The following is a 20,557-nucleotide window of genomic DNA, read 5'->3' as shown; positions in this document are numbered from 1 at the left end:
AACTGGTGAGAGTAAAATCCTTGGGACAAAGCAGCAGGTTAAACACAAGCTGGGAACACCATCAGTCCAATAGAGACTGCAGGACACTCTATAGGACAAACCATTTCAACAAATAAACTGGAAGGCAGAAGAATAAAAAAAGAGAAGCCTATATATTAATAGAGACTTAAGAGACATATCAAACAAATGCAGCTAAGTTTCTGAATATACTGCTTAAAAAATTATAAGGCATTATGCTAAGTGAAATAAGTCATACAGAGAAAGACAGATACCATATGTTTTCACTCTTATGTGGATCCTGAGAAACTTAACAGAAGACCATGGCGGGGTGGGAAGGGGAAAAAAAAATTAGAGAGGGAGGGAGGCAAACCATAAGAGACTCTTAAAAACTGAGAATAAACTGAGGGTTGATGGGGGATAGGATGGAGGGGAAAGTGGGTGATGGGCACTGAGGAGGGCACCTGTTGGGTTGAGCACTGGGTGTTATATGGAAACCAATTTGACAAATTTCATATTAAAAAAATTATCAAAAAAATTATAAGGCAGTCAACAAGTTTGTCAACTGCCTGAAAATGATGGTCAATATCTTAGGGGTCATAGCGCTATGACCCTATCTTTACAGACACCTGTTGAAATGGCAATAAGTGAAATATGCTGTTTGATATTAGCTTAAATAATCTGGAGTAGCAAGGGATGTGAGGGAAATGAGAAGTCATGAGTAGGTCTTGATGACAGGTGGAACCCAGTGATAGGTATGTGGAAGGAGTTCTTCATAGCAGTCACTCAATATTTGTACATATTTTAGATTTTCTATGATAAAAAAAATATTTAAATGTGCCCTTGATGGCAGTCAGGAGGGAGCTGCTTCTGTTGAAGTTCTAGTTTTTAGTGTAATCTGCTCCCTGGAACTAATTTCCAGCCCTGTATGATACACTGGTGGTGTGTTTCACTTTTCATATTATATTATAAATAGGGGAGGGGTATGGGGGAGGAGGCCCACCCAAGCCCTGCATCATCATCTGATTCCCACTCAAAGCATGTGGCACCCCACTTTATGAATAGAAGGGCCCAACAACCATGTACCTAGAGACAGTAAAGCTTTGATCATCATGAAAACCTTTCAAATACAAGATTAATTAAAACTTAGAAATACCACTTTTAAGAAAAAGATGTACAACATTTAAAAAGATATATGCTACCCTTCATTTTACAACTCCCTATAATTAACATGTTATTTGTGTAATTGATTATAGAGATGGCATAATTATGGCATAAACATTCCCTCAAATCTTTACTATCTGTAAGAATATATATAAAGAGAATGTTTTGAAAACTAAAACACTTCCTATAACAATAAATTCCACTGAAGACCTAGACTTTACATGTTTCGTGGTCCTTACATACGCATTCTGATGTTCATATTCAGTAAACAGAATTCAAATGACAAATTTGAAGGATAACCTCTTTTTTAGATAATTTTTTTCATTCTAATTCCAGTATAATTAACATATGGTGTAATAGTTTCAGGTGTACAATATAGTCATTCAACAATTCCATATATCACCTGGTGCTCATCACAACAACTGCACTCCTTAATCCTCATCAACCTATTTCACCCATCTCCCAACCCACCTCCCCTCTGGAAACCAGTTTGTTCTCTACAGGTAAGACTCTGTTTCTTGGCTTCTCTCTCTCTCTTTTCCCTTTTGCTTGTTTCTTAAATTCCACATATGAGTGAAATCATATGGTATTTGTATTTCTCTGACTGACTTATTTTACCAAGCATCAATAATCTCTAGCTCCACACATGTTGTTGCAAATGGCAAGATTATTTTTTATGGCTGAATAATATTCCATTGTATATATACAATTTCACCTCTTCTTTATCCATTCATCTATTGATGGACACTTAGGCTGCTTCCATAATTTGGTTATTATAAATAATGTTGCTATACACATAGAGGTACATATATCCCTTTGAATTAGTGGTTTTGTATTTTTGGGGTAAATACCCAGTAATGTGATTGCTGGATCATAGCATAGTTCTATTTTTAATTTTTTGAGGAAGTTCCACACTGTTTTCAAGAGAGGCTGCACCAGTTTGCATTCCCACCAACAGTGCAAGAGGGTCCTTTTTCTTAGTATCCTCACCAATACCTGTTGTTTCTTGTATTTTTTATTTTAGCCTTTCTGACAGGTGTGAGGTGATATCTCATATAGTTTTGATTTGCATTTCCCTGATAATGAGTAATGTTGAGCATCTTTTCATATGTCTGTTAACCATCTGATATCTTTGGAGAAATGTCTGTTCATTTCTTCTGTGTGCATTTCTAAATTGGATTATTTTGGGGGGGTGTTTAGTTGTAGAAGATCTTTATATATTTTGGATACTAACCCTTTACAGGATAGGTCATTTGCAAATATCTTCTCCCATTCTATAGATTGCCTTATAGTTTTGTTGATTGCTTCCTTCACTGTGCAGAAGCTTTTTTATTTTGATGTAGTCCCAATGGTTTATTTTTGCTTTTATTTCCCTTGCCTCAGGAGACCTATCTAGAAAAATGTTGCTACGACCAATATTAAAAACTTTACTGCCTAGAACTCTCTTCTAGGATTTTTGTGGTTTCAGGCCACACATCTAGGTCTTTAATCTATTTTGAATTTATTTTTGTGTATGGTGTAAGAAAGTGGTCCATTTCATTCTTTTGTATATAGTAGACCAATTTTCCCAACACCATTTGTTGAGACTGTCTTTTTCTCATTTGATATTCTTTCCTGCCTTGTCAAAGATTAATCAACCATATAGTTGTGCATTCATTTATGGGGTTTCTATTCTGTTCTATTAATCTATGTTTCTATTTTTGTGCCAGTACCATACTGTTCTGATCACTACAGCTTTGTAACATGGTTTGAAGTCCAGAATTGTGATGCCTCCAGCTTTGCTTTTCTTTTTCAAAGTTGCTTTGGCAATTCGGGGTCTTTAGTAGTTCATATAAATTTTAGGATTGTTTGTTCTAGCTCTGTGAAAAATGTTGTCAGTATTTTGATAGGGTTTGCATTAAATGTGTAGATTGCTTTGGGTAGTATAAACATTTTAACAATATCTGCTCTTCCAATCCATGAACACAGAATGCCTTTCCATTTCTTTGTGTCATCTTCAATTTCTTTCATCAAAAAAAGTGTTTTCTAGTTTTCAGAGTACAAGTCTTTCACCTATTTGGTTAGATTTATTCCTAGGTATCTTATTATTTTGGGAGCAATTGTAAATGGGATTGTTTTCCTAATTTCTCTTTCTGCTGTTTCATTATTAGTGCATAGAAATGCAACAGATTTCTGTACACTGATTTTGTGTCTTGTGATTTTCCTGGGGTGCCTGGGCGGCTCAGTCAATTGAGCATCCAACTTTGGCTCAGGTCATGATCTCATAGTTTGTGGGTTCAAGCCCCACGTCGGGTTCTGTGCTGACAGCTCGGAGCCTGGAGCCTGCTTTGGATTCTGTGTCTCATTCTCTCTCTGCCCCTCCCCAACTTGTGCTCTGTCTCTGTCTCTCAAAAATTAATAAAAATGTAAAAAAAATTAAAAAAAAGTGTTTTATAGTTTTCAGAGTACAAGTCTTTCACCTCTTTGGTTAGATTTATTCCTAGGTATCTTATTATTTTGGAGGCAATTGTAAATGGGATTGTTTTTCTAATTTCTCTTTCTGCTGTTTCATTATTAGTGCATAGAAATGCAACAGATTTCTGTACGCTTGATTTTGTGTCTTGTGACTTTCCTGAATTCATTTATCGGGTCTAGTAGTTTTTTGGTGGAGTCTTTAAGGTTTTCTATATAGAGTATCATGTCATCTGCAAATAGTAAAAGTTTTACTTCTTCCTTACCAATCTGGATGCCTTTTATTTCGTTTTGCTAACAGCTGTGACTAGGACTTCCATTACCATGTTGAATAAAAGTGATGACAGTGGACATCCTTGTCTTGTTCCTGGTCTTGGGGGTGGCAGGGAGGAAGCTTTCAGTTTTTCCCCATTGAAGATGACGTTCACTGCGGATTTTCATATATGGCCTTTATTATGTTGAAGTATGTTCCCTCTAACCTTACTTTGCTGAGGGTTTTTATCATGATCAGATGTTGTGCTTTGTTTTTTTTAATTAAAAAAAATTTTTTTAACGGTTTTTATTTTTGGGAGACAGAGAGAGACAGTGCGAGCGGGGGAGGGGTAGAGAGAGTGAGGGGACACAGCATTGTTCAGGGCTCAATGTGGGGCTCAAACTCACAAGCCATGAGATCATGACCTGAGCCTAAGTCAGGCTCTTAACCGACTGAGCCACCCAGGCACCCCTGTACTTTGTTTTTATCGTGATCATATGTTGTTCTTTGAAAAATGCTTTTTCTGCATCTACTGAAAGGATAATATGGTTTTTAATGCTTTCTCTACTGATGTGATATCTCACGTTGACTGATCTGTGCGTTTTGAACTTGTGTTCTGGGAATACCACTTGACCGTGGTGAATGATTTTTTTTTAATGTAGTATTGGACTCTGCTAGTATTTTTTTTGATGATTTTTGCATCTGTGTTCATCAGGGATACTGGCCTATAGTTCTCTTTTTATGTGGTGTCTTTATTTAGTTTGGGTATCAGGGTAATGCTGGCCTCATAGAGTAAATATGGAAGTTTTCCTTCCTATTTTTTGGAAAAGTTTGAGAAGAATAGGTATTAACTCTTCTTTAAATGTTAGGTAGAATTTGCCTGTGAAGGTATATGGTCCTGAGCTTTTGTTTGTTGGGAGTTTTTTGATTACTGATTTGATTTCTTTGCTGGTAATCGATCTATTCAAAATTTCTATTTCTTCCTGCTTTAGTTTTGGTGGATTATATGTTTGTAGGAATTTATCCATTTCTTCTAGGTTGTCCAGTTTGTGGGCATATAGTGTTTCATAATATTCTCTTACAATTGTTTGTATATCTGTGGCATTGGTTGTTATTTCTCCTCTTTCATTTGAAATTTTATTTATTTGAATCCTTTCTCTTATTTTTTGATGAGTCTGGCTAGATGTTTATCTATTTTGTTGATCTTTTCAAAGAATAAGCTGCTGGTTTCATTTATCTGTTCTGGTTTTTTAGTTTCTATATAATTTATTTCTGCTCTAATCTTTATTATTTCCTTCCTTGTGCCGGTTTTGGGTTTTGTTTGTTCTTCTTTTTCTAGCTGTTTTAGGTGCAAGGTTAGGTTTTTGTTTTGTTTTGTTTTGTTTTTGTTTTTGATTTTTCTTGCTTCTTGAGGTAGGCCTATATTGTTATAAACCTCCTCTTAGAACCACTTTTGCTATATCCTAAAAGTTTTAGACATTGTGTTTTAATTTTCATGTACTTTTATTTCCATGTACTTTTGGATTTCTTATTTGATTTCTTTGTCAACCCACTCATTGTTCAGCAGCATGTTATCTACCCTCAAAGTATTTGTGGTTTCCAGATTTTTTTTCTTATGATTTTTAGTTTCATAGTGTGGTATCAACACTACAAAAAGATGCATGGTATGACTTCAATCCTTTTGAATTTGTTGAGGCTTGTTTTGTAGCTTAATATGTGATCTATTCTGGAGAATGTTCTATGTGCACCTGAAAAGAATGTGCATTCTGCTGTTTTAATATGGAATATTCTAAATATATCTGTTAAATCCACCTGGTCCTATGTGTCATTGAAAGCCATAGTTTCCTTATTGAATTTCTGTTTGGATGATCTATCCATCAATGTAACAGGGGTATTAAAGTCCTCCACTATTACTGTATTATTACCAAACAGTTCCTTTGTGTTTATTATAACAATTTTATGTATTTGGGTTCCTCCATGTTGGGTACATAAATATTTAAATTATATATTCTTATTGGATTGCCCCCTTTATTATTATATAGTGCCCTTCTTGGTCTCTTGTCACATTCTTTGTTTTGAAATCTATTTTGTCTGAAATAAATATTGCTTCTCCAGCTTCTTCTGACATCTATTTGCATGATAAATGTTTCTCCATCCCTCACTTTCAATCTGTAGGTGTGTTTAGGTTTAAAATGAGTCTCTTATAGGCAGCATATAGACTGGTCTTTTTTTTTTTTTTTTTTTTTTTAATCCATTCTGACACCCTATGTCTTTTGATTGGAACATTTAGTCCATTTACATTCAAAATCATTACTGATAGATATGTATTCATTGCCATGTTATTACTTATTTTCTGGTTGTTTCTGAAGTTTTTCTCTGACCCTTCTCTTTCTTTCATGGCTTGTTGGTTTTCTTTAGTGATGTATTTGGATTTCTTGCTCTTTATTCTTTGCATATTTGTTAGTGGTTTTTGATTTGTGGTTACCATTAGGTTTATATATACCATCTTCTGCATGTAGCAGTCTATATTAAGTTGATGGTTGTTTAAGTGTCAACCAATTGTTTACTCCTCTCTTCCCTATGTTTTAGGTATGGATTGCTTTTGTTGAGTCTGTTGGGGGTACTCTGGGCTTCCTGGATCTGGACATTGTTTCCTTCCCCAGATTAGGGAAGTTTTCAGCCATTACTTCCTCAACTAAATTTGCTGCCCCCTTGTCTATCTCTTCTGGGATCCCTATAATGTTATTGTTTGATGGAGTCATTTGTTCTAAGTCATTAATTCCTTCCTCTGCATTTTCCAGCCTGCTGTCCATTCCATCAAGTGTGTTTCTCATTTCTCCTATTGAACGCTTTATCTTTCTTATCTCAGTGTTGATCATCTCACCAATGCCTTCCATTCTTTTCTGAAGTCCAACAAGTATCTGGACTTTAAATTCTCTATCAGGTATGTTATTTATGTCTCTCTTGCTTAGATCTCCAGCTGTGGCCTTATCTTGTTCTTTCATTTGGGATAAATTTCTCTGTCTTCTCATTTTAAGTCTCTATGCCTATTTCTGTATGTTGGGAAAGTCAGCTACACGTCCTATTCTTGAGAGTAATGGCTTTATGAAAAAGAGGTCCTGTAGTGTCCTGCAGTGTAGTGTCCCCTATTCCCCAAAACCTGATGCTTCAGGGAGTGTCTCCAATGTGTGCTGTGTGTGCTCAACTATTGTGTTCTGGCTGCTTTATCCTTTAGGCCAATCATCTGCAGAAGCCGTCTTTGTCTGTTGCAGGCAATGTTTAATCCCTGGCCTGAATGTGGCAACTTTTGACTAGGTGTGCTCTGGTCAGCTTGTGAAATGAGACCTGTCTCCACCACTGCTGAAACCAAGGCCCATCAAAACTCTCACAATGGGAGACATGGTGTAAGTAGGGGTTTGAGCCAGTCTTCTGGGGGGAAGGGACCTGCCACCCCGGGACTGAGGCAAGCATGACTGGGAGGGGCAGTTCCACCAGGGTGCTGGGGGCATGACTTTGTGAAAGCAAGTTACTTAGGGAGTGATGGCACTATGCTGGTTCCCGCAAGTGGCCCTGTGCTTATACTGATGGGTAGGGGAGAGAAGCGGTGCCTGCCAGTTCCTTTGTTCTCAGAGGGGTCTCTGTAAATGCTGCCTCTCTAGAACACACTCCAAAATGAGCAAACACCCTTCCCACTGTGTGTTCCAGGTCCTCTCCAGATTGTTGTTTCCACACAGTATGTCTAAAGGTATTTGTCTGCCTTTTCTCCAAGAGCAATCCAATGCCTCTGGGTTCTATCCCAGCCCAGCCTGTTGAACTTTAAAATTCCAGCCTTTAAGGGGTGCCTGGGTGGCTCAGTTAGTTAAGCATCCTATTCTTGGTTTGGCTCAAGTCATGATCTCACAGTTCATGAGTTCAAGGTCTGTGTCAGGCTCTATGTCGGGCTCTACACTGACAGTGCAGAGCCTGCTTGGGATTATCTCTCTCCCTCTTCTTTGCTCCACCACTCAAGAAAATCAATTAAAAAAACAAAACAAACAAACAAAAAAAAACCCTCCAGCCTTTAAGCCCCACTGGTCACAAGAAGTCATGAAATTGAACCTCTCTCACTTTCCAAGTCAACTGCTATGGAGATTTATCTATCCCATGCACTCCCCTGTGTGCTAGTCTATCTCTTGCCCTTCTCTGCAACAGTGGCTCCCTCCCCCACCACAGTGGGCACAATCTGATCCATTTCTTTCCCAAACTATGTCTCCGTACTTCCTACCTTCTTCGATGTGGCCTCTTTTCTCCCTTTAGTTGTGGAGTTTGTTGTGTCATTCTTCAGGACGATTTCTGGAGTACTTAGGGTGGTTTGATAGTTTTCTAGTTGTGTTTGTGGGACGAGGCAAGCCTAGGGTCCTCCTACTCCAACATCATCTTCCCTTCCAGTCTCTTCTTAGATAATTTTGAGCTTACAATTTCCATTTTGGGGAGTCCAATCTTTTTCCAAATTTTTATTGTACCATGCCTGAGACCCATGTGAGGTCCCCACCATGCTGCTACCAACAGGGCCCCCAGATTGCCTCCCACCCTAAACTGAACCAAAGCAAAGGCAGTGGAAGGTGCTGGGGGAGGGAAGACTCTGGTGAAGACCCTGCTATGTACGTGCAGAAGGGCAGAAGTGCTACATATTCACACCCTAGAAATTGTACACTGAGTGTCCAGTATAGGAGGAAGATGGGTGTCCAGGGAGGTGGGTAGAGAGCAGAAAACAGACAGGATGGATTCCAGCTCTGCTCTAAAACCACAAATGAACTGTGTACGGAGTTAGCCTCCAAGTGAATAAGTGTTAATTAAGACCCCTTAAGCAAAGACAGTTTTTATTCCGACTGGGGAGAAGGGGCAATTTTATACCTAGAGAATAAGATGAGCACAAAAAGTTGCCTGGGGTGGGAGAGGGGCCCAGAGGTGGGTTACTAGTTCAGTAAGGCAAGAATGAAATGGACAATACCAAGCACTTCTGCCCTAGGGTAAATCTGCCCCTGGGGCGGGTGTGAGGAGTACAATGGCTCCTAGAAGCCTTGAAACCTTAGCACCACAATGAAAAGCCATGTTTGCCCTCCCATGTATTAGTTTCCCATCCAATCCTTACTTTTTCCCCTTGAGAAAGAGTGTCACCCACCAACCTATTCTCCCCCATGTAGGACAGACTATGTCATAAGTCACTACCAGCCCCAGATGGCAGCAAATCTCAACATCAATGCTCACCTCTGTGGGGCCTGGATTAAAACTCAGTGTGCTGCAAGAGGCTACCCACCAGCCCAGACCCAAAGCACTGTACCTGATAAATGGCTTCATCACAAGCATTCTGAAGACCCAGGTTCACCATTGTGTTCTGCAGTGTGCGGCCCATGTAGAATTCCAGGGAAAGATAATAGATGCGCTGAGGAGACAAAAGAAAGAATCTTAGATTTCTTTTCCATCCTGACACATGAGGAAGATTAGGGTGTTGGGCAGATTCGTAAGGGCACCTACTTAGGGGTCTCATTTAGGCTACCCACAATCCCCCCTAAATGGGCTCACTCCCTTTGCCGAGTCTTGGCCAAACTCAGCTTTCCAAAGGCAGCCTGCCAGGGACCCTTCTATAGCAAAACTGCTCATTGCCCTTCTGGATATAAGCTGGCCTCCCTAGATGGGAGGAGGCAGGGCAGGGCAGTGGTAGGGAACAAGGCTCCCAGAATGGATAGAGCCAGCTCTGAACTTAGCTTGGCCTCTTCCCCACCATGAGCCCTTGAGCAAGTGACCTCTTCAAATCTCTAACACAGGATAAAACAACTTGGGGGGGGGGGCGTGCGGGGGGGGAGATATTTTCAAGTATTAACAGCTTTTAACACCCATGTTAAGTACTCGGCAAACACCACACAGTCAACACAACTGGATGGATGGATGGATGGATGGATGGATGGATGGATGAACAGACGGACACAAGTGAGGAAAGTTTCTGCTGCCTATTGGCTGGCTCTGGGGGATTGGAATATGTGACTTTCTATGTAAACAAAGAGGATGACCACCCACACTCACTGGGAGCTGAGTTGGGTTCTAAGCCCTTCCCATGCATGGTACCATTTACTCCTCACAAACCACCCAGTGGGGCCACTGGGTGGCAGTGGCAGAGCCACAATCTGGCCCTCAGAGTCTTGCTTTTATACAGGACTCCATGCTGCTTCCTGCCATCAAAAGTAAGGTCTGGAAAAATAAATGGGGAAGAAGGGAGAAATATTCCTCACAGATAAATTCCAATGAATGCATGCAGATGGAACGAGCGAAACAGAAAATCAGCATGAGAACAGCGCAGTGTAATTGCTGCAGACAACGGCCACAGCTGAACTCTGAAGCCAGCTGGCACAGCTTTACTATCTGCACAGCCTCTAATATCTCCCCCAAAGTATATACTCATTACCATGTGGTTTTAACAAATGTCAAAAAATTCTCTGATATTCTTCACTCCAGCAGGTGGTGCTAAATCCCCTCCCCCTTGAGGGTGAGTTGGCTGAGGTGAGTCTGGGAGGGAACCTGTAACTTCACAGGGGAAGAACCTGCTGACACCACATTCCCCTGGTGACAAGGTTAACATCACCAGTGATGGGTTGTGATGATGCGCTGTGATGAGAAGGGGGCTCCATGGCTTGAGGTATTCTTTCTAAGCTCGATAACCCACACTAATTTGGAGAAAACCTTGGATGGGCACCAACTAAGGGTTGTTTTATGAACTCCCTGGCCAGTATTCATCAGATTATCCAACGTTGTGAAAGATGAGGAAAGACCAACCACCATCACCAATGGGAGGAGATTAAGGAGACATAATAACTAGAGAGCCCTGGATTTGGTCCAGGGACAGACAATATTAGAGGAAAAACTGGTCAAAAATGTGAAGAAAGTGCTGAGCCAGTGCTAGCTTACTTTGATAACTGTGTTGTGGTCATGCAAGATACTAATATTAGGGGAAACTGAGGGAGGGCTACATGGTACTCCACACTATGTTTGCAGCCCCCTGCAAATCTAATGTTGCTCCTAAAGGAAAAGTTAAAAAAACAAAACCAAGCCTTGAAAAAGGGTGTGTCGTGAGTGTGTACATATGCATAATGATGAGAATGTGTGTCTTGGATTCAGATGTGAGTCCATGGAGAAGTACTGACTGTACTATGGTTTTATCTTTCCTGCAGGTTAAAATGTTCAAAATACAATTAAAAAAATCAATTTCCCTACCGTTGCAGAATGCAGAGAGAGAATTCACTTTCCACAGACTGCAGAGAGGGCTTGTCAGGGCTTTACTGGAATGCCCACATAGGGTGACCTGCCTGAGTGGCTTGGAGACCCACGTTCCATGCAGTGACTCTCTTAAAGTGTCTTTTTTATACTACCTTTAGATTTCTGACCAGCAGCTGACTAGAAACCTTTTGAAAAAACTCTGTGGCCATGGGCCATCCACCTGCTGTTTCAGCAGTGTTGCTCTCTGGGCTTTTATAGCTGCATTTATACCATTACTTCACATTTTACTCCTCAGGACCATAAAACAGCCATAGAGGATGAGCCAGGAAGAAAGGGGTTCCACATTTGCAAAATATACAGGCAAAGGAACTAAGATAATGGAGAGACATCCCATGTCAGTGGATTGCAAGGCTTAACAGTGTTAAGATGGCAAAACTTCCAAAATGGATCAACATATTCAACACAATCCCAGTCAGAATTCCAGCTGCTTCCTTGCAGATTGACAAACTAATTCATTAGGTGGATTAGGTGGATCCATCAGACGGAAATGTGAGGGATCTGGACGAGTCAAAACAATCTTGAAAAAGAAGGACAAAGTTGGAGGACTCACACTTCCTAATCTCAAACCTTATTACAAAACTATAGTCAGCAAGACTGTGTGGTACTGGCAGAAGTATGGACACACAGAGCAATGAAATATAGGGTACAAAAATCAACCCTCAAATTTATGGTCAACTGGTATTCAACAAGCGTGCCCAGATCATTTAGTCAGAAGAACAATCTCTTTAACAAATGGTGCTGGGACAACTGGATATCCACATGCAAAAGAATAAAGCTGGACCTCTACCTCACACCACATACAAACATTAATTCAAAGAACATCAAAGATCTAAATGCAAGAATCAAAACCATACAACTTTAAGAAGAAAACAGAAGTAAATCTTCATGACCTTGGATTAGGCAATGGTTTCTTTTGTATGACATCAAAAGCACAAGTAAGAAAAAAACATAAATTAGACTTCATTGAAGTTAAAAACTTTTGATAAGATGGAGAAAATTAAAAGATAACCCGTAGAATGGGAGAGAATATTTGCTAATCATATAATTGATGAGAGAAGCTGTATGTAGAACACACGTACAACTTAATAATAAAAAGACAAGTTGGGCGGGGGGGGGGGGGGGCGCCTGGGTGGCTCAGTCGGTTAAGCTTCCAACTTCAGCTCAGGTCACAATCTCATGGTTTGTGAGTTGGAGCCCCACATTGGGCTCTGTGCTGACAGCTCAGAGCCTGGAGTCTGCTTGCAATTCTGTGTCCCCTCTCTCTCTGCTCCTCCCCCACTTGCACTCTTTCTCTCTCTCAAAAATAAATAAACATTAAAAAAAAAAAAAGACAAGGTGGTTGAGCAAAGGATCTGAACAGACATTTTGGTAAAGAAAATACACAATGCCAACAGGCACATGAAAAGATGCCCAACATCACCCTCATCAGGGAAATGCAAATCAAAACCACAGTGAAATATCAATTCCCACCCACTATAGGATGGCTATAATCAAAAAGTTATCAGATGAAAACAAATGTTAGAAAAAATTTGAAAAAAATCAGAGTCTTCATACATGGGGTATGAAGGGTGGGCTGTAAAATTGTGCAGTGGCTTTGGAAATCAGTCTGGTAGGTCCTCAAAAAGTTAAAAGGGATTAGCATGTGGTCCAGCAGTTCTCCTCCAAGGCATGTATCCAGAAGAAACAAAACCTATGTCTATGCAAAAACTTGTATGTCAGAGGACAGAAACTACTCAAATGCTCATCAATTGGTGAATGAATAAATAAAATGTGGTATATTCATATCATGGAATATTATTCAGCCATAAAAAGGAATCAAGTACCAATACATGCTACAACAAACAAGAACCTACAAAGCGTTACACTAGATGAAAGGAGCCAGTCACAAAGGACCATATATTGTATCATTCCATTTATAAAATATAGGCAAACTTAAAGAAACAGAGAGTAGATTTATGGTTCCCTAATAAGTAGGGAGGGGTATAGGAAGTTTACAGTGGGTGACAGCTAAAAGCTGTGGTGTTTCTTTCTGGAGTAATGAAAATGTTCTAAAATTGACTGTGGTGACCATGGCCCAACTCTGTTGACTATACCAAAGCCAATGAATTGTGCACTTCTAATGGGTGAATTGCATACTATTTGAATTTTATCTTAAAGCTGTTACCAAAAAATATAAAATAGTAAAAATAATGCACAAAATTTTATAAATGTTGTACATTAAGTAGAATACTTGCAGTTGTAAAGATGGTGGAACAAAAATGCCTCTGCCCACTTCTCCCGAAAACTCACTGATGGAAAGTCAGGACAGGTAGAACTAAATTGGAAAACTGACCCTTGTACATCTTCACCACCAAGCTGCAGGGTGGGGACAGGGTGATTGTTCACTGCTGGTCTCTGCTTTTCTGAAGTCGAGGAAAGGATAAAGTACTTTACACTCATATGCACGCATGCACACACACACACATGCACACCTACAGATGCACATACTTGTGTGCACAGCCATACATGTGTGCGCTTACATGCACTCACACACATGCAATCACACCTGTACACAATTCATTAATTTGCACATGTGCACTCACATGCACACGCTCACATGTGTGTACACACACAGACACATGCACACACTCATAAATCTGCGACCCAAGGAAGAGCTGCTCACTCCAGGCTGCACACACCAGGCCCTTGCCCCATTATCCAGCTGCAAACAGCTGGTTCAGGAAGAATTCCTTCTACTCAAGGAGATGGAACTCAGGATCTACATCCTGAAATCTAAAACAGGAAAAAAGAACAGGAAACAAAAGGGGTAAAGAACACTAGCATTTACCATGGAGCAAATACAATTTGTTAATACAGACTAATCTGAGACATCAAGAAACACCAATAAAGTAACAAAAGAACCGCACCAGGCACAGGAAAGTAAAATAAAAAAGAGATAAAACTACTACAGAAATGGAGGCACCACTGAATGCAAAACAAAGGGAAAGATGGAAATAAAAACCTGGCTGGAAAAGCGGACAAAATGGGGGAAAAGCATGAAAAGGATTGGAGAGGAAAATATCCATATGGAAGACAAAGAATAGCTAACATCAGCAAAATTAGCGTCCCTGAGAAAAGAAACTGAATAAAACATTAAAAACATTTTTAGGGTGCCTGAGTGGCTCAGTCATTTAAGCATCAGACTTCAGGTCTGGTCATGATCTCACAGTTTGTGAGTTGGAGCCCCCCATCTTGGGACACTGCTTGGAGGACTCTCTCTCTCTCTCTCTCTCAAAATAAATAAATAAACTTAAAAAAAATAAAAACATGTTTTTCAGTATATAACTGAAGAAAACTTTCTATACATAAATCTATGCATACATACATACAAAGAACATACATACATACTAATAAAATCCATGGCAAGTTCAGACTTTGACAGACTTTTCTTTTTCAATCATTTGAATGTATGGCTTCTCAGTTACTGCCCAGATTCCACTGCCCTTTAAATCACAAACATGGCAGCGCAGTGAGTGAATCTACAGCCACTCTGAGTACAGCTGCTGTCACTACTGCTCATGGCCCATTGCTTCTTCCCGGACGCTATTTACTCTGCACTTGAACTGAGTTATTGTCATATGGGGTTTCCATAGCGCTATGCTGCCCCTCCCTCCACACAGGGCTTAGTAACCACTGAGAACACACTGAGCCCAACAAAATCCAGCTGTATGAGAAGAGTGTGAGTGAAGGTTCCAAGCACAATCATGCCCTTTTCCTATGTACACAAGAAGGCTCACTTCTCCCCCACATACCTACTTCTGGGGTTCTCCCTGGAGAGGTTTTATGACAAGTTGGAAACTCAGGAATATGATCACAATGTTTTCATGTTGCCTTTAACTGGAACTATGTATTTTTAAAGCTGTAGTTTGATCTCTGCTAAAGTTTCTAATTTTTAACTAGCACTATGAAAAGAGCTTGACTATGTTTGTGTAAGGCATAAAATGTTGGACCTTGTCTTAAGATCTTTCAGTCTTGGGGCACCTGGGTGGCTCAGCTGGTTAAGCATCTGACTTCGACTCAGGTCACAATCTCACAGTTCATGAATTTGAGTCCTGCATTGGGTGAGTGCAAACCTCACTTTGGGTTCAGCACTCTCCATTCCTCTCTCTCTCTCTCTCTCTCTGCCCCTCATGGTATTCTCTCTCTCTCCCTCTCTGCCCCTCCCTCACTCACACACACTCTGTCTCTCATAAATAAATAAATAAATAAATAAATAAATAAATAAGTTACAAAATGATATTTAAAAAAAAAAAAAAGATCTTCCAGTCTTTAATTTTCCTTCCAAGTTGAGCACAGATGTCAAGGGCTCAGCAGCTTATTTAATTCTGCTAATAGTTCCAGGCAGCCTCCCAATGCACCTCTGCATACGAGGGGAGCAGAAGTGGCGGCATCAGGGCTCCCTTGGACAGCACCCACCCAAAGACTGGCCATGGCCGGCTCTAGGTTAGGCACTGCTGCACACCCACCCAGCCAGAGCCCTGCACTCTGGCCTTTGTCTGTTGTTGCTATCTGTGTGATTTGTTCCAAGAATTTTTATAGTTTCCTCAAATGTGTTGAATTTGTTTTCCTCAGTTTCCTTAAGATGGTTCAGAGTAAAACTAAACTGAAGAAGGCTTGCCAGAGGGGCTGCCCAAGGAGATGCACACACTTTTGAACCATGCACGCTGGGGTCCAATCCTGGTTCCTGGCCTGGCCAGCAGGGTGGCCTGGATCCCTTCACCTCTCTGAGAAATACCATGTCTAGTTTGGGGTTTAACACAGGGCTAGCTGTGGACTCAGGCAATGTTGGTCCCCTTGCTGGGCCAGATTTTCAGGGAGAGTGATGGAACCTAATTAACAGGGTGGCAATTCTGGACTGAACCAACTGAGGGCACAGGATTGGTGCAAGAAAAAGCACAGAGGGCTCACCAGCAAAGGGCCAGCTCCTCAGTGTCCCCAAACTCTGCTGCTACTGCAGGCCCAAGGCCAACCCAGGCTTTGCCCAGTCTCTTTCCATCCCTCTCACCCCACCCCCGGCCTCTCCCACCACCATCTGTGCAACTGTGGACAGGGTCTCCCAAATCAAGGAACTCTGGCCAAAGAACCTGAACTCCCCTCCTTCAGCATGAGAGCAACAAGGACCCCTTAAACCCTCTACAGCAGTTCTGGGGGCCTGTGGCCTGGGGTGTGAACCGGGCTGCTGACCTTTCTTGTATGGTCCCTTCTTGCAATATGACTGTTACACATGTTAAGAGGCTTAGAGGCAGCCTTAAATTTTTTTAATTGGGTTTACTACATGCAAAGTCTACACCAAAAGCATCACAGAAAAGCACAAAAGAAGCTCCTTCCTCAAAATGAAGAGATGAAAAGATGACCAACGCAAATACACAACATAGTAGTCTTCTCCTAAGACATCTTAGGAGTTAAGGAACTCAAATTGTGGAGCTGGAGCTTAAAAGCAACAGGTAGAGCCTCATTTTGCTCTTTATACAATGGAGATTCATGAACAGAACTGGACTTTCAGAAACCTCCAATTTCTCTTCCCTCTCCAAAAAGGCTATTTAGAGTCTTTGTTTAACAGAAAGTGAACACTCTGCAGGAAAAGGAAAGAAAGAACTCCAGCACTCAGGGCAACAAAACACAGACTGATGCAACTGTTTTCATCAAGAGAAGAACCTGTTTCTACAGGTGGATCTGGCCAGTGACATGTCATCCTGTGCCCAGGAAAAGGCAGCAACACTCCCCCTGTCTATCAGATTCTGTGTTATGTCTTAACGTGCCAGCCATCTCGCTGTGACTGAGCAGGCACAGTGACGCCCACAGACTACCAGCTCCCTGCCAGACAGAGCTGGCGTGGACAGGACACAGGAACAGAGACCACTGGCCCAACATAAGGCCAGTTCTGGTGAGCTCCCCAGCCTCGCCAAAGGCACCAGGGCAGCCCTGCCCTTGCCAGCCTAGTGAGGGTACTGCTAGGGGGCATCAGCCTTCTCACCTGCTAGACAGCTGAGGCTCCTCCTTGTCTTCACTGGTCATCCTGCTTCACACCCATTCTGCTGTGTCTGAGGGGCTTTTTGGAGGGTCGCACCGACAACAGCTTTATGAAACCACTACTATGTTTGCCGTAAGGATGCTGAACACTTTCTACCACATCTCATACTCCCAACCTATGGAGCCACACTCAAGCATGTTCTTTTAGAATTAAGTGACAGGGAAATTTGGCTTCTGGTGAGTAACTGGCAGAAATTCCATGGATCACGGATTTCCTTTTTTACTTTAGGTACTGGTACCTAGGACTAGAACACAGGCCTGTTTGCTCAAAGTCAATTTGGAAAATGTAAAATATAATAAAATAATAGAGTTTGAGAACTTATAGGGATCACAGAGATCAGTCAGCTCTGCAGGGAACAAATTTATTTTGCACTCCATGATATAACTTTTTTTATAATCCTCAGCCTCCTGCCTTCCATGCTGTAAAGCTCTACAAAATGTCTCCTCACTCCCATCCCCGAGCCAATCACAGAAGTCTTATCACACTGCCAGAGAAGCCAGAGCCTAATCAATTTATGTTAAGTGACCTGGACTGTGTCAAAGTATATTTATAACTAGTGTGGCACTAGTAAGCATTTTCACCCTGAGCTTCTTTCACCTTTCATTTTAAATGATGTTTCATGGCCAAGAAGACACTCAGCTAGAACTGAAATCACATATAATTCCTAATCCCAGAGATCCTGTCAAAGGAGTTAACCAAACTCTTCTGTGGTCTGATTACCTTGCTAACTTTGTGTTCATGCCTCTTCCCTTTACCATGTCCTAAGAACACCATTCTGTATAAGGTAGAAGACAAGCCAGCTATTATCTGTTGATTACTTGTTTCATGTCTCAGAATGTGCAGGTTTCTAAATGGCTTAAAGCTCTGGTCTGTTTAATGAAAAATTAGGTATAATCCGAAAAGACATAAAGTTCTCTAAATTTTCTTATCTGTATTTCTTATTAGTCAGGCAACTGGCAGAGCTATATGAGATCTGCAGGTGACAGCACCATGTCAATGTGCATGTCCTGGGTTTAATTGTTCACAGTGTTTGTCTAAGAGAGTCTCCCTGATTTTTGGAAGTACACACTCAAATTTTTAAGGGTAAAGGAGCATCAAGTCTGCAATTTACTTTCAAACGGTTCAGAGAAAAATGTATTAATATGTATAGAAAGGGACAAATGTGTTAAAATGTTTAATGCTTGGGGAATCTGCATGAAGAATGGGAATTTATTGTATTATTCCTGCAACATTTAAAAGTCTGAAGTCATATAAAATACAATTTTGTAAAAACTCATTTAAAAAGGGCTGGGGGGCACCTGGAGGTTGAGTCAGTTAAGCATATGACTTCAGCTCAGGTCATGATCTCACAGTTCATGAGTTCAAGTCCTGCATCAGGCTCTGCACTGATAGCTTGAAGCCTGGAGGTTGTGCTTCAGATTCTGTGTCAGCCTCTCTCTCTGCCCCTCACCCACTCACACTTTATCTCTCTCTCAAAAATAGATAAACATTGGGAGAAAAAAAAAAAAAGGCTAGGATTCAAATGCAAGGTCAGTTATGATTATTTCATAAAAATACAAAGGGTCCCTGCAGCCTCCATGGCACCTGGGTATTAGAGATCTCCAGAGAAACAGAATCAACAGGATATGTATATACAGATTTATTTTAAGGAACTGGCTCACACAGTTGTGGAGGTCTGAGACTAAAATCTCATGATTTTCAGGCTGGCAAGCTGGAGATACAAGGAAGAGTTGCGTTTGGAGTCCCAAAGCAGTCTGCTGGCATAATCCCTTCCCGCTGAGGAGGGATGATGTGGGGGGTGGGGTAATCAGTCTTTGTTCTATTAAGGTCTTAACTGACTGGAGGCCCACCCACATTGTGGAGGGTGATCTGCTTCACTCAAAGTCCACTAATTTAAATGTTAATCTCATCTAAAAAACACCTTCACAGAAACATCTAGAATAGTATTTGATCAAATATCTGGGCACTGTGGCCCAGCCAAGTTGATGCAGTAAATAAACCATCACAGCCCTTGAGAGGCCAAACTGTCTACTATGAAAAATCATGGCTCACACTCTGAGAGGCTCTTTAATCTCATAAAGTGATGGTTTAACCTTACCTTCCACTCGTGGAGCTGTCAGGTTAATCAGCAACACAAAACATCTGTCCCTTGTCAAGCTTCTAGCCAGGGAAAATAATTGAGCTATCTGGTGTCAGGGAAGTTTGCCCATGGGATACAAGGTCAACTTCACAAGTGGAAACATATCAAAACTCGGTGTGTTAAAAAGACTCCGGTGGCTGGTCTCACCACTAATTAAAACAAAATCTTGTAAGTCGGGGCTATGGGCAGACAAGGCTGCAAAAACACTGCTCTAGATCTTCTTCCTTTAACTCCAGGGTCCAGCCAAACAGTAAGATTAATTGTATTCATTATGATTATCTTATTTGAAATATTTAAGACTGCAGTTTGGGCCTCATGGTGGTAGTGGTGCACTATTATTTTCCTTAATCTACTATTGTGGCTATACCATGAGTTTACGGGAAAGAGCCATAGTAAACAGACTATCCCATCCATTATAGGGATGCAGTAGGCCAGCTGTCCACATTGTGTATTATCCACTTTAAAGCCCCACAGAAGATATCTCACACCTGCCCATTCTAGAAGTTATCACAGAGATCCCATGACTCCCATAAGTAGACATGAGCTGCCATTTGCTCTGGTTGCCAGAACTTATGTCTGCAATTTGTGTCCTGACATCGTCCTTGAATGCAACCTGTTTCCCTACCCTTATTCCCTGGCCCCAACTTTCTCTTTGAGGTCTTCAATTAATCTGAACCTTCTGTGTCATGCCTTGCTTAGGCATTCTTCAATTCTTTTTGGATAGAGATGGAATGTCAGCATAAAATGGAAACATTTTATAAGCAAACACAAAGCCACAACTTTTTAGAATGGCAAGGAACCTCAGAAATGAACTACCTCCCTCCACCCCTGTCATTTTTAAGATGAAAATACTGAGGCCAAGAAAGGTTAAGAAATCCAGCCAAGTCCAAGGTCTTATAAACTGCATAGTAAAGCTAGGACTAAAAGGAGCTTGGACTCATATGAGCCATCCCTCACTATCCATCTCTTCTCTCTTTTTTTTTTTTTTCTTTCCATCCATCTCTTTTCTATTCCTGAATTCAGAGTGGAGTTCCAGCTCTGGAGTTTTATCCCAGACTCCTGACCTTGCCATCACTTCAGAGAATCCTTGAACCATCTTTAGAACTAAGTGCTACCTCCTGCCAAACACCAACCTCTCAATTTTAGGGTTTTTTTTTGTTTTTTTTTTTTGTTT

The 20,557-nt window shown here is 40.9% G+C and overlaps 1 protein-coding gene across 2 annotated transcripts in view; it reads right to left on the bottom strand.

Annotated features, from left to right (window-relative positions):
* Positions 1-20,557, bottom strand: part of PYGB (glycogen phosphorylase B) — a 58,342-nt gene that overhangs the window by 34,791 nt on the left and 2,994 nt on the right. Inside the window, exons 1-2 of one of the 2 annotated variants that reach the window (XM_042981018.1) lie at positions 14,561-14,961; positions 9,186-9,287 (exon numbers count right to left, since the gene is read on the bottom strand). In XM_042981018.1, the coding sequence (XP_042836952.1) occupies positions 9,186-9,257 (72 nt within the window). In that variant the 5' untranslated portion in view covers positions 9,258-9,287; positions 14,561-14,961. Of the gene's footprint in view, positions 1-9,185; positions 9,288-14,560; positions 14,962-20,557 lie in introns of those variants that run through there. The other variant, XM_042981019.1, reaches the window with a different exon arrangement.

The sequence above is a fragment of the Panthera tigris genome, chromosome A3 (genome assembly GCF_018350195.1).
Source record: "Panthera tigris isolate Pti1 chromosome A3, P.tigris_Pti1_mat1.1, whole genome shotgun sequence".
Taxonomy (NCBI): Eukaryota; Metazoa; Chordata; class Mammalia; order Carnivora; family Felidae; genus Panthera; species Panthera tigris.
The sequence above is the reverse complement of the archived record's forward strand: the minus strand, read 5'-3'. Positions and strand labels throughout refer to the sequence as shown.